At 44.0% G+C, this 11,765-nt stretch overlaps 1 protein-coding gene across 3 annotated transcripts; it reads right to left on the bottom strand.

Moving 5' to 3' along the window:
• Window positions 1–4,693: 4,693 nt before the first annotated feature.
• Window positions 4,694–11,262, bottom strand: SRSF1 (serine and arginine rich splicing factor 1). 3 transcript variants are annotated; one of them, XR_008598399.1, is made up of 5 exons: window positions 10,834–11,262; window positions 7,797–7,981; window positions 7,029–7,201; window positions 6,067–6,186; window positions 4,694–5,195 (listed from the first exon to the last, which is right to left on the bottom strand). XR_008598399.1 is itself a non-coding variant. In XM_055001189.1 (4 exons), the coding sequence occupies exons 1-4, from the start codon at window positions 11,025–11,027 to the stop codon at window positions 6,583–6,585; spliced, it is 747 nt and encodes a 248-aa protein (XP_054857164.1). In that variant the 5' UTR covers window positions 11,028–11,262; the 3' UTR covers window positions 4,694–6,582. The 3 variants fall into 3 exon arrangements, 2 of the variants coding, with proteins under 2 accessions (XP_054857164.1, XP_054857166.1); XM_055001189.1 differs by having other exon boundaries at window positions 4,694–6,777; XM_055001191.1 differs by having other exon boundaries at window positions 4,694–6,186.
• Between the last annotated feature and the right edge of the window lie 503 nt (window positions 11,263–11,765).

The following is an 11,765-nucleotide window of genomic DNA, read 5'->3' as shown; positions in this document are numbered from 1 at the left end:
GGCAAGATGAAACTGCAGCCAGACAGCTTATTTTCAATTTTATTTTTTTTCTAAACAGTAACACACAACTCCTGCCCCCGGTTCAACATACTAACAGTATTAGGCAACACACTTGAAAAAGCATTCAAAAAGCTGTTGTCTGCCTTCCACACGATACATTTCTCCTTTGAATTCTAAAAATAGCACCTCGGCATGCCACAGTGTAATGGGATTTATTTACAAAACTGCTGAACTCCACTGCGACTGATGAAGAGTAAAGTTTAGAAAAATGAAGTTCCCAATCTTTGATAGGAATAAAACTCCACTGCAATGATGTTGTGGAACTCTGCTCCTCCACGTTGCAAGTACTGGAGGTCCAGTAGGGATTAACCTGGCAGAATCATTCTTGGCATCTACACTGCTCCACAAACATTCTCCGCAATTCTTATAGCACCCCTGTAAGGTAGGCAAAGGTTATCCTCATGTGAGCAAGAAATGTCTTTACATTCGAAGGCCTCACTATTCATTTGTGGAGTAGCTGAACTCTGCCCTAGATTTCGCAACTCAGCTCCCCCACCCCCTTTAACAGTGGCTCTGCACCAGAACACTGCGGAGATTGGCAGGATTAGGAAATTGCCACCACCTTTGCTTTAAGCAAGAATTCACCACTCTAACTCACCTCACATTAGAGATATAGGTTTTGCATTGCCTTGATCAGCAACTAATTCTACAGGAGGGCTATTTTGGGATTAGGATGGTCTAGGGCCCAAGAAGTTTGAACGAAGTCTTAAAAGGGTCACCACTCACTCCACATGCACCTTGCACAGGAGTCTGGCATCTCAAAGGTCAGCTGGTAGCTCTTCACAGGCCACATCTGCCTCAACCTCCAGTTGCTAGCTCCTAAACATAGTATAAAGTGACTTGGTACAGTCCAGGCTATTGGTATTGTCTGTGTTCAAGTGGACAGAAGCTCTTCAGGATGCAAAGTATGGAGCCTGTCAGCACTTGCTCTGATTTTTTTACACTTGAAATATCAAGCCCTAGGACTTTGTGTATGCATAGCAGCAAGTCCAGCATCCAGCACTGCACACTGTTTTGAACTAACTATAATTTGGTTGCCAGCCAATTATCAGAGAGGTGTAATTCTATTACCCAGCACCTGCCATCCTCTAGGGTGTATGATCTAGCAACCCACACCTCAAGAAGCCAACCTCTCTCTGCTTCAGGCCAAAGTATTTAATACACAGCTCAAGAAGCAGCAAAATTACATACCTGAAGTTGCATTTCCTCAAGCCTGCTCATTTCCCCGAAGTATTTAACTACACACTATTTTTAGCAATTAACCAAACAAGCAAAAGTTCTTAAAATCTTATCTAAGAGCCAATTCACAAGGCCAAACTAGACCTTACGGCATCCACAGGTCTGACCTGGGGATTCTGATGGCATTTTAAGGGAGAAAACAGCCATCTTAGAACATGGCACTGGTCTGATCCCAGTATGGCAGGACCAAACGATCTTTGCTCCCATCACCACAGCTATTTCGGCATTTCAAAAAGCACAAGGGAGGCACAATCAGGACTGAACCCTTACTGCATTTTAAAATGGCTGAATTATTCACTAAAATGGCATCTGGATACCATAACATGGAATTTGGCTTTCAAAGTGTTAAGACAACATCCCAAGAACTGGAAAGCAGAGCATAATGAATCAGCTCACGGGGACATGCTGTCTCTCATTGGTATGTAACTTGTGGGTATAGAGCTCAAATCCTTGTACCCTCAGTAAAAGATCTCAGGAAACAGGTGCTAGGCAGGACATTTCTCCATCCGAATCATGGAAAACTACCAGGGCAACTCCTGTGCTAGATGGGATGATGCAAGGTAACCAATAACCTTGTTGCTCCAATTCAATGGGGTGCACGTCGCGTCACCTCACTTGATCCTGGCTTTAACGTTTGGTCCTGGGCATCATACAATACCAAGGAACTAGGGCCCCCCATTTCGCATGCAAGAACTTTACTCACAACAGGTGACCCAACCGTCCTACACCCATTAGAGGGATTTCCATGGACACTTTCTCCCGCTTATGGGAGGTATGCCAGTTGTAGCCCCACTTGGACAGCATGCGCCTTGCCAACTGCCCATGCTTTAAACATCCAGAATGGATTAATCCAGTATTATCACCGAGGATTCCTGGAAATTTCTAGTTTGCTCAGAACATTGTATCCACATCACAAACTGAACTGGCCTACTAGAACAAGCCTTACCCTTACTGAAAACCTTTCATTGGCTACCAGGCTTATTTTGAGGTGCAAGTTGCCCTTTTGGGCTTTGGGACCAGCGTATCAGAAGGATCACCTATACATATATGAACTTACCTGCACTGTAAGGTCTGCAGCAAAGGCCCTTCTCCAGGTATCTGACTTCAGAGGTTAAGTTGCTAGTGTTCAGGGATAGGGCCTTCTTAAGGGTGGCTCCCCAGTTGCATAATTTCTTCTGAAGGACATTCAGTTGATACCTACTTTAACAGCTTTTAGTACCAGTTGAAGGTCATTTTACTCTCCATTTTTAATATAAATTGTTTTTCTGCTTGTTTCTCCCTCCTGCTTTCAATCAGTTTTAGTGTTGGTTTCTGTCTTGTTCTGAATTTTTGTTAGCTACCTGAGCAGCTTTGGCTGAAGGCAGGTAAGAATTCTCCAGTTTTGTAAAAAATCTACAATACTCATTATTCAATGTAACGATTTTTCCTTATGCTGGTCTAAACCAATTTAAAGGCTGCTGAATGAATGAATGAATGAATGAATTTGCGGTCAGAGACCGTAACAATACATCCTTATCAGTCAACCGATTTAAAGGCTGCTGGCTTCTTCTGACAGGGATGTTTGAGATGCTGTTGCTGGCCTGTACCTGCCAATTTAAGATACTGCAGGAAGCAGCTAATACAAATCACTAAAAAAGACTTGTACGTAGCGGGTGCATTGATCTGGATCAGAGATTCCCAAACTTTTTGGTTTGGCAACCCACAAGTCTAAATTTACTTAGTATGGATGACGAACCATCCGGGGATGGCCTGAGAGACTGAGAAGGTGCTGAGGGGGGCACCAAATTGAGATGCAGGAAGATGGCAGATGTCAAGCAAAGAGGCAGGTGGCAAGTGGCTCAGTGCGGTAAATCCTCCAAAACAGGCAGACACACTTCAGGGGGCTGGGCAAGAGGTTGTGCTGCTGAAGGAGCAGTGCCAAGACATAGCTTACGCTCGCATGCACCACCTTCTCTCCTCCTCTCTTTGCCATGAGCCAAATTGCTCCCACCCATTCCCCTACTTTTCCCTGCCTGTCTCATCTACTCTTTGCAGGGGTCCCCAACATGGTGCCCATGGGCCACTTTTTGTGGTGCCCAAGTGTTTTTAGAAAATGGGTGAGGCCATGAGGGCTTTTGCAAAGCATGGCTTCAGATTGGCCATTGGAGTATTGGTTATGCAGATTTTTAACATTGCTTTGGCAGAAACTGCTTCCACAGAAGAAGGATTTTCACTGTGACTGAAGATTAACTGTAGCAGCCATTTTGTGGCTGGCTCTGCCGCATACAGCAGCTATTTTGTGACAACCATTTCCTTGCTGTGCCCGCCACAGTGTGGCAGAATTCCAAATGTGCACACAGGCTCAGAAAAAGTTGGGGACCCCCGTTCTACTGTAAAATGACTAGTTGCCAGACAGAATTTTTCCCTCTAATTATTGGCGAGAAAGGGCAAGGCAAGAATATGAGAAGCTAGAAAAGGAGGGAAGGGTGAAAAAGGCATAAGCTGCCATTAGAAATGGCTGGCCTGTAACTCGGTCTGAGGCACTGCAATCCACTTTTGGGTCCCAACCTACAGATTGGGAGACACTGACCTGGACAACCAGATAAACACTTTCATGGATTAACCACATGAGAAGATTGTGTATGTTCAACACTAATCTCACACACTACTTAAATGCTGCTCGAGACTAAGTGTGCTAAGGTTTATTGCTGCTGCATTAATAGTTTTTTGGGGTGTGGTCAGGGGAAGGGGCATTATCACATCCCTGCACACCACCGTCTTAGTACTTTTGTGAGGGCTGTTCTCATGTGCTACAATTCCTCCCTGCACAGATATGTTGGAACCCATAACTCTAAACACTGAGTACCTGGCACAAATAACCTATTAAATCTAGGAGGGTGGGATTTGTGGGGTATCCTTAGTCAAGTGCTTCCCTTATTCTTTCAGCAAGTATTCGTCAAGAAAATCTTTCCCTGAGTAAACTCATTGAGAGTACAAGAGACACTGAGTCATGCCACTTAGCTCCTCTGCACTTCAAAGAACCATCTGCAAGAAACTAAAGCACTGGCTCAGTTAACTTGCTTTGCTCCAGAGAAGTTGGAAACTCTTACCTTGTACTGTTATCCAAAACCCATTACTCACCAACAGTTGTTTTGCAAGGCCAGTCTAGACCTCACTACAGATCAGCAGAATGCATGAGCATAGGATCAGAGATACTCAGCTTCCGGAGGGACCACACTCAGCCCACCAGACTGCTCCCCACAGACCTACTGCCAATGATCCAGTACAAGTGGAAGGATGGGCCATGGAGTACCATATGGCCCTGTCTTAACTTCAGTTCTCAGGAGCTTAAAAACTGAATTCATCATGGCACAAGACAATGCAAGGTATTATTTAGCACAACAAAACCACCATGCACTTTTTTAATAAAATTTTATTTGTCAAAAGAAAAGAGGCAATAGCCAATTGAAAGCCTACTTAATCTTAGACTCCAATTTCTGCATCATTAAATTTAGAGAAATTGACTTATTGGTTTAATGTTTTAAAACAACCCCCCCTTTCCCCTTTAACATTTACCATCTACTCGTGCTGAATCCTTCCAAGGAGAATGCTCCAGCGTACCTCTCCAGGTCCTTGCTTTGCTCCTTTTACCAAAAAATGAAAGCTCCATCGTGCATCTTAAGGGCTCCAATCGTCAAAAATAGGAAAAAGAATCTTTGGAATAGCCAATTGAGTTGAATAAAAATCCACACGAGTGCGGTTTGGTTGGGGCAGGAATCCACTCCTATGTTCCTGGTAATTTGATCCCGCTCCATGAATCCTTGCAATTGATCCTCCCTATCCTATCCACAATATGATTTGAATCCAATGATCCAGCTCCAAGGATTGGGATCCAGTGAGCCCTCTCCAATCCAAACCTTTATAACCAGCAAAACCAAAAAAGAGGAGGCAAAAAGTTAGATACTGTAATGAAAAATAGGATTCTGGGGAATGATCAGTTATGTCTGCCAATGAATAACAGAGACAGGCATCGATAACTATCAGTTCCCCATGACAAAGCTTTTGAATAGTGAAGCTTAGATTTAGCAATATTTATCATTTGGAGGAAACATACTAATATTTACATAGGACAACTGATAATGCCAACATATTTATTACTATATGGTGCATTACAGGTTTTGTGGTTGCAAAAAGTTTATGAAGTTGCAAAAACTTGTTGCTAAAGCTATCCACCTACTGCATGTCTACAACTAAAAGCTGATTACTGTCCTTCAGTCTGGAAGGTACTAAAAGTTAACTGAAGTATTAAACGTGCCAGTGAGTCAATTCTGACTTATCATGAAGGAAAAGGGGGGGCAAGACTTAAAGATAATTCCCACCGAGGGGTGTTTCTTCTACCTCCCAGCTTTCATTCAGTTACTTTTAAGAAGGTGAAACAGCAATGCTATATCAGTCACACAGAGGACATGCAGATTTTAGCAGTATTGAGATTATACCCACAGGCTTGAAGAAACCTGCATTTACAAGCTTTCTATGAGATAGGCACCTCTAATCAACCACTGATAATTGAAGTCGGTCAAGTATGCACCCACCCCCAAGGTCTGACAGAGCCATACAGGCACATCTGGACATAATTGCCACCATAGTACTTAAAATGACTAAAGCAACTGTGGGCTATAATCCTAACCAAAAACACAGTGGGACAAGTTAACATGCACGGGTATCCAGCTTTCAGTATAAGGTCAATACTGCCAATTTCATCTGTGACAATAGCACTTGGAGTCATACCATTGCCTCCATTATTGATCTGATCCTCCTCAATCCTCCTTTTGACAATCCTAAAATGATTGACATGTGCTCCACAATCCTTTAATCCAAAGCATTCTTAATCCATCTCTTCAGATATGTCTACAGAAAGACACATGAAAAGGCAAGATAAAGTGTAAGCTCCCCCATAAGAGACAAGTCAAACCCAAACAACCCCCAGCAAACCCAGCCTATAGAAACCATAGCTGAACAGACATTTTACACAGCAATACCACAGTTGGAAGAGTGTGGGTGCCAAACTAAAACTAAATGGAGAGAACCCTGCCTATGCATCAGTTAAAATACATTTCATCAAAGATTTGAGGGAATGTTGATGTGAAGGAGCAAAATCTCACTAGGGATATTATACAAGAACGCAATTCAACACCTTCGCCATTTTGAGTAAAACAGCTAGAATTTAAAAAAAAACTGTACTGAGTAAAGGAAAACTGCATACAACACGGGGGGTTCTACAAAAAAAGCACCATTAAGGATCATTTATGTACGAGAACGTGATCTGCTGTGGCGTGGAGAGTAGCGTGGAGATCCTCTGCTTCTTCTTGGGGAATAACTGCGACTCCTGCTGTTGCTTCGGCTACGGCTTCTGCTACGACTACGGCTGCGAGAACGAGATCTTCCATAACTTGGACTTCTTGGGCCATCAACTTTTACACGGATGTAGGCAGTTTCTCCCTAGCAAACAGACACAACTTTCGATTGAAAGGTCTACGCTTTCAAGCCATCTTTGCAGGCATGCCGACATTTTTACAAGAACCAAGAGAAAAAGCATCATCTCTTGGCAAAAATTCATAACGTGTGATTACCCAACTAGCTTTCTGCACTTATTAGAGCTGCAAACAGAGAGACTGCACCTCCTTACCTTCAATCCTATTGTTTAAGCCCTGTGCATCCAATTCTGGTCAAAACGTAAGCAGGAAACCTACCTCATGAGATCTAAACTTAGTGTTATCCAGTTTTCGCACTGCGTAGGTCATGTCTTCTTTCCGTACAAACTCCACGACACCAGTTCCATCTCGGTAAACATCAGCATAACATACATCACCTGCTTCACGCATGTGATCCTTTAAATCCTGCCAGCTTCCACTGGGAGGCAGTCCTGAACAAGAGACAGTTGCAAGTTATTTCTAGTGGAATTCTGGTAAAGTAAGATGGGTGCCTTTCACGACCTCATTTACTCATCACAGTATATACAAAGGCTGGAAGGAGGACTGAAAAAGTCTGAAGTTCTGCACTGGTTTCCAGGAGTTCTCATTCAACCATGTATGGAAATGAGACACACCTGTAATATATTTACTTCCATTATGCTTACTTCTGGTTTAAGATTCTTGTTTGGCAGGGATCAAAAAGTGAGGGAACAGTAAAGAATTGTAGTAGTAGAAGACAGAAGATACAAGGCCAAAGGGCTCCATTAGTCCCTGAATCCTCCAGTCACGCTCCAACAAATATCAACATGCTTTTAAGTTGTTCAGCAGAACAAAACATACATTTTAAAAATTACAGCTGAGATGACAAGTTGCACTATTCACAAAATAAAATTGTTCAAACTTCAGCTGCAGCCTTGAATACATAAATACAGCTGGCACAAAAGTAAATAATCTAAAGATTCTGTATCACCACCAGCTCACCTAATTAGTGGTGTCAAGGCTGACCTCAATCAAGGTTGTTTTCCCTCAACTATATAGATGACTTACCTGACACTGTCACTCTGTACTCCGAGCGTCTAGATGGGGGTCCATATCGGCCCCTTGGGGCTCCACCACCTCCTCCTCCACCGCCTCCCCTGCCAGTGCCCCGGCCACTTCGAGGGAACTCCACGCGCAGACGATATCCATCATAATCATATCCATCCCGTCCATACACTGCATCCTCTGCGTCCCTGCAAAAAAAAGAGATGAATAACTACAATGATGTCCTCATGGGAAAATGTCTGGTCTTTGTTTCAAGGCAGTGTACCCACAGTCCTCTCTGTAACTGGAATCTATAAAGGCAAGACCAAGGAAAATCTGAAGCTTGGAATCCTTATGGAAAAGTTTTGTTTGTATTTTAATTTTTATTTCCATTTACAAACATACAATCATACAAACATAAAATATAAGCTATGATTGTATAAACCTAAAATAAAATCTACATACATGTATATGGAACTTAAACTTACTTCAAATATTTCACTTCTATTTAAATATCTTTATTCTTTCTTTACCATCTGTCTTCATATCTAATAACATTTTTATCAACAAATAACATTTTTGTTGTAAGCATATATTGCTTAATTCTTAATTGCAAAAAAGTTTTGAAGGAATTAGTAATAGGGGAAAACGAAACCAAAATGAACATCTTATATGTCTTTCCTATAAGAACAGCTAACACTGATTTCATCAATCCATGGGTCTATCCCAGCACAAGCCTAATAAGAATGGCTGGTGGAAGTTCTTGATCCAAAAGCTTGTGCAGTAAGCAATTCACATCTTCCACACATTCTGACCCATTTAGCAGGGCGAGATGTGGGTGAGGAAAAACCTTAATTTAAATTTTTACTACAGACTCAGCCACACAAAGAGAACAGTGTATGTAAGGCTGTTTAGGGAAGGCTATATATGGTCAAAGAAAATGTTTGAAAAATTTATGAATCTTGAAAGTGGGTGAGCAAGTACCAGGTTCATACATATGGTAAGACCCCAGGCCACCTCCACAAAAACAGTTACTTATAACAAAAGAATGCTTTAGGTCCTGTACAGTGCATGCTAAGGGGAGTAGAACAGAATACAGGAAAACAGAATGCTCTTGAATGAGGTACTTAACATCCTTACTTTCTGTGCTATTTGTTCACGTAGCTGTTAAAAGAAGTATTTTTAAAATACAAGTCCTTACCATTTTTCAACACAGCCAAGCTGATTTAACCAAAACACAGAGTCCAGTCTGCTTTCTCCAACCACAGAGTGTAACCATTTGCATGGGAAGAAGAGAAGTGGCAAGAATCCTAAGTACCAACATATCTGACTGAGCTTGTTCCTACTGGAGCATGGTGATGGGGGCAGAACAGCCGAGCAAGATGATAGAGCTTTTAAGAACAGACTGCATAGTGCTCTTCAGTGCACATACTGATTTAAGCAATATATATATATAATGTAAAGGCCTGTCCTGCACTTAGTTTGTATTTCAATGAGGGGGAGGAGCAGAGAGAAAATCATAGTTAAGGCCTGATACAATTATTCAAAAAGATCTCTAACATAAATAATAACTGTTTTTCAAAGCAAAATGACTTAGGCAACAATGAGTTTCCTCAGGATAGCTAAATTACACTTTTGTGGCAAACACCCAGCAGCAACAAGTCATATGACACCTGAAAGACCAATTAGTGTATTGTGGCATGACCTTTCACACATCAAAATTCATTTCAGATGCATGAAGAGTTGTCCACAACTGGCACCTAAGCATAAGTCACGAGCCTGACGAATTAAGCTGTAGTCCACTTAAACTTGTATCACAATGAACCTGTTTATAGCTCAATTCTACACATTTATTACTCAAAAGCAGGCCCTACAGGACTACAATCCAAGCCTTTGGTGGTGTTACAAGAATCCGTCTCTTTTGAACTCAGATGAGCTTCCTTAATAACTGTATTTATCACTTCCAAAAGTTCTTTACACCAACTGTGCAAAGTACACTGCACTACCTGGAAAAAGACCTAAAAAATCTTTCCAAAGCAACTTCAAATTACCATGTATATTTTAAGCAATAAATGCTCCTAGAGTTAATGCTTAGCTGAAAGGTTAAGCTTTAATAAGTGGTAAAGACAGAGGCAGAAAGTCGATTGTCCAAGGTAATACTTTGCTCACTGCAAAATCTAAGCTGAAGGCAAAATTCAAAAGTCATTCTCATATAGCCCAAATCCTATGCACGTTTAATCACAAGTTAAGTGTGTATAGACAGAATTGCAGTATTAGCAACTAGGCTACACCTGCTCCCTTGAATCAACGCTCACATTCTTCCTAGGCTTTTTAAAAAGATAGGAGCTGTGATCATAAGCCTCAGTATTACAGAAAGGCACGGAAAGTTTTTTCCCCCCCTTTCGCTTTCCCAAATACCAAGTACTCGGGGCACCCAGGCCGACGGTTGATCCAGCGGCAGACAAAGGAAAAGTACCCGCGCTCGCAACTTATTTGTGGAATGCGCTAATCCAGGAAACGCAGCGGCGGCTGATGACTTAAGGCGGCTTTAAAAGGGGGAACGAACACATTCACACAGAAAAGATGCCAGCGGCTATTAAAGCTGAACCTTCCCAATGCAGCTTACCCCGGGAGAGAGGGGGGGGGGCGCAGAAGAAACGAAAGCTATGAGGGGCTTAAGAAGCTGAAGTTGGTTCCCAGTTCCTTACTAGCAGTGCAAAACACAAAGATAGGGAGAAATAGAGAAGCTCTATACCCCTAAATTAACCCCCCCCCCATATTTGTGTTTGCGAACAAGGCACTGGGAACCAACTTCAGCTTCGTGGGGGGCTTTGGGCCACGTGCTCCTACTATGGGCCTTCCAGGCCACTGCAAGGAAACAAGACGGTGGGTCAGATGAGAATTCAGGCCGCCCTTCCTATCCCCTCGCAACGCGGAGGATCTTCACCCCAAGATGCGACAGGGCCGCGCGCCAGGCTCAGGGGCGCGCGCGGTTTTTATGAGGGGGGAAGAGGAGCGGGAGGCCCGCCCGGCGCCCCTGCAGCGCCTCGCCTCGCCTCACCTGGGGTCCTCGAACTCGACGAAAGCGAAGGGCGGCCCCCCGCGCCGGTTCTTGAGGTCGATGTCCCGGATGGCGCCGTACTTGTAGAAGACGTCCTCGATGTCCTTGGTGCGAATGTCCGGCGGCAAGTTCCCCACGTAGATGCGGCAGTCGTTGTTCCCGGCCGGGCCGCGGATCACGCCGCCTCCAGACATGGCGAGGTCTGCAATGGCTGCGGTTGGTCGGTCGGTCTCTGGGTGCGGAGGGAGGAGGGCTGGAATAGGCCCTGGGGGAGCGCGAGGAAGAGGGGGGAGGAAGAGAGGACTGAGCGAAAATAACGCAAAAGGGGGAAAGCGAGGAAAAGGGTTCGGCGCGGAACGGGCGGCTGCTCGTCCGCTGCTTGCTCCTCCAACAACCGCCACAAAATGGCGTCCGTCTCGCGCGGCCTCACCGGACTCGCGCGGGGATCCCTCCGCGCTGCCAAGGAACTAGAAATTTTTTAACAATCTCATGTTGTGCCTTCGCATTTTGAACTGCGCATGCGCTCTTGAGGTAGTTTAAAGAAAGAGGAAAAAGTAGTCCATCAAAGTCTCTGGTTCGTCTTTGTTGGGGCGCACACCGAGAGGAACAAAGATTCGCGGAAGGTGGCCTAATATGTCTAGTTGCTTTAGTTTAAAGAGGAAAGGTTCCTCACACGCCGCGCGCGACGCTTGTATTGCCCTTTCAAGCAACGAGGGACCGTTAAAACTCCACGCGAAAAAGTTCCGGCTACAGGGGAGGAGTGGAGAAGGTCCCACAATGCATCGCACGTTGAGCGCCTTGGCGCCAAGGAAAGGAATATTCCCACAATGCATTGTTGATAACTCTGGCCCAGTGGGCTGAAGGGCAGAGCGGAGCAGGCAGCGCCAGTGTTGGGCGAGTGCTGTTTAAGGCGGGAGGGACCTACTAAAATT

Source organism: Eublepharis macularius, chromosome 17 (genome assembly GCF_028583425.1).
Source record: "Eublepharis macularius isolate TG4126 chromosome 17, MPM_Emac_v1.0, whole genome shotgun sequence".
NCBI classification, from domain to species: domain Eukaryota; kingdom Metazoa; phylum Chordata; class Lepidosauria; order Squamata; family Eublepharidae; genus Eublepharis; species Eublepharis macularius.
This window is presented reverse-complemented; position numbering and strand designations above follow the sequence as displayed.

Bases quoted from the DNA above. Each gene is read 5' to 3' on its own strand.
- SRSF1 (XM_055001189.1), bottom strand. From the start codon at position 11,027: ATGTCTGGAGGCGGCGTGATCCGCGGCCCGGCCGGGAACAACGACTGC. The intron at 7,202-7,796 runs GTAAGTCATCTA...TCTCTTGTTCAG, and splicing joins GTACAGAGTGACAGTGTCAG to GACTGCCTCCCAGTGGAAGC. The intron at 6,778-7,028 runs GTAGGTTTCCTG...TCTGTTTGCTAG, and splicing joins CTAAGTTTAGATCTCATGAG to GGAGAAACTGCCTACATCCG.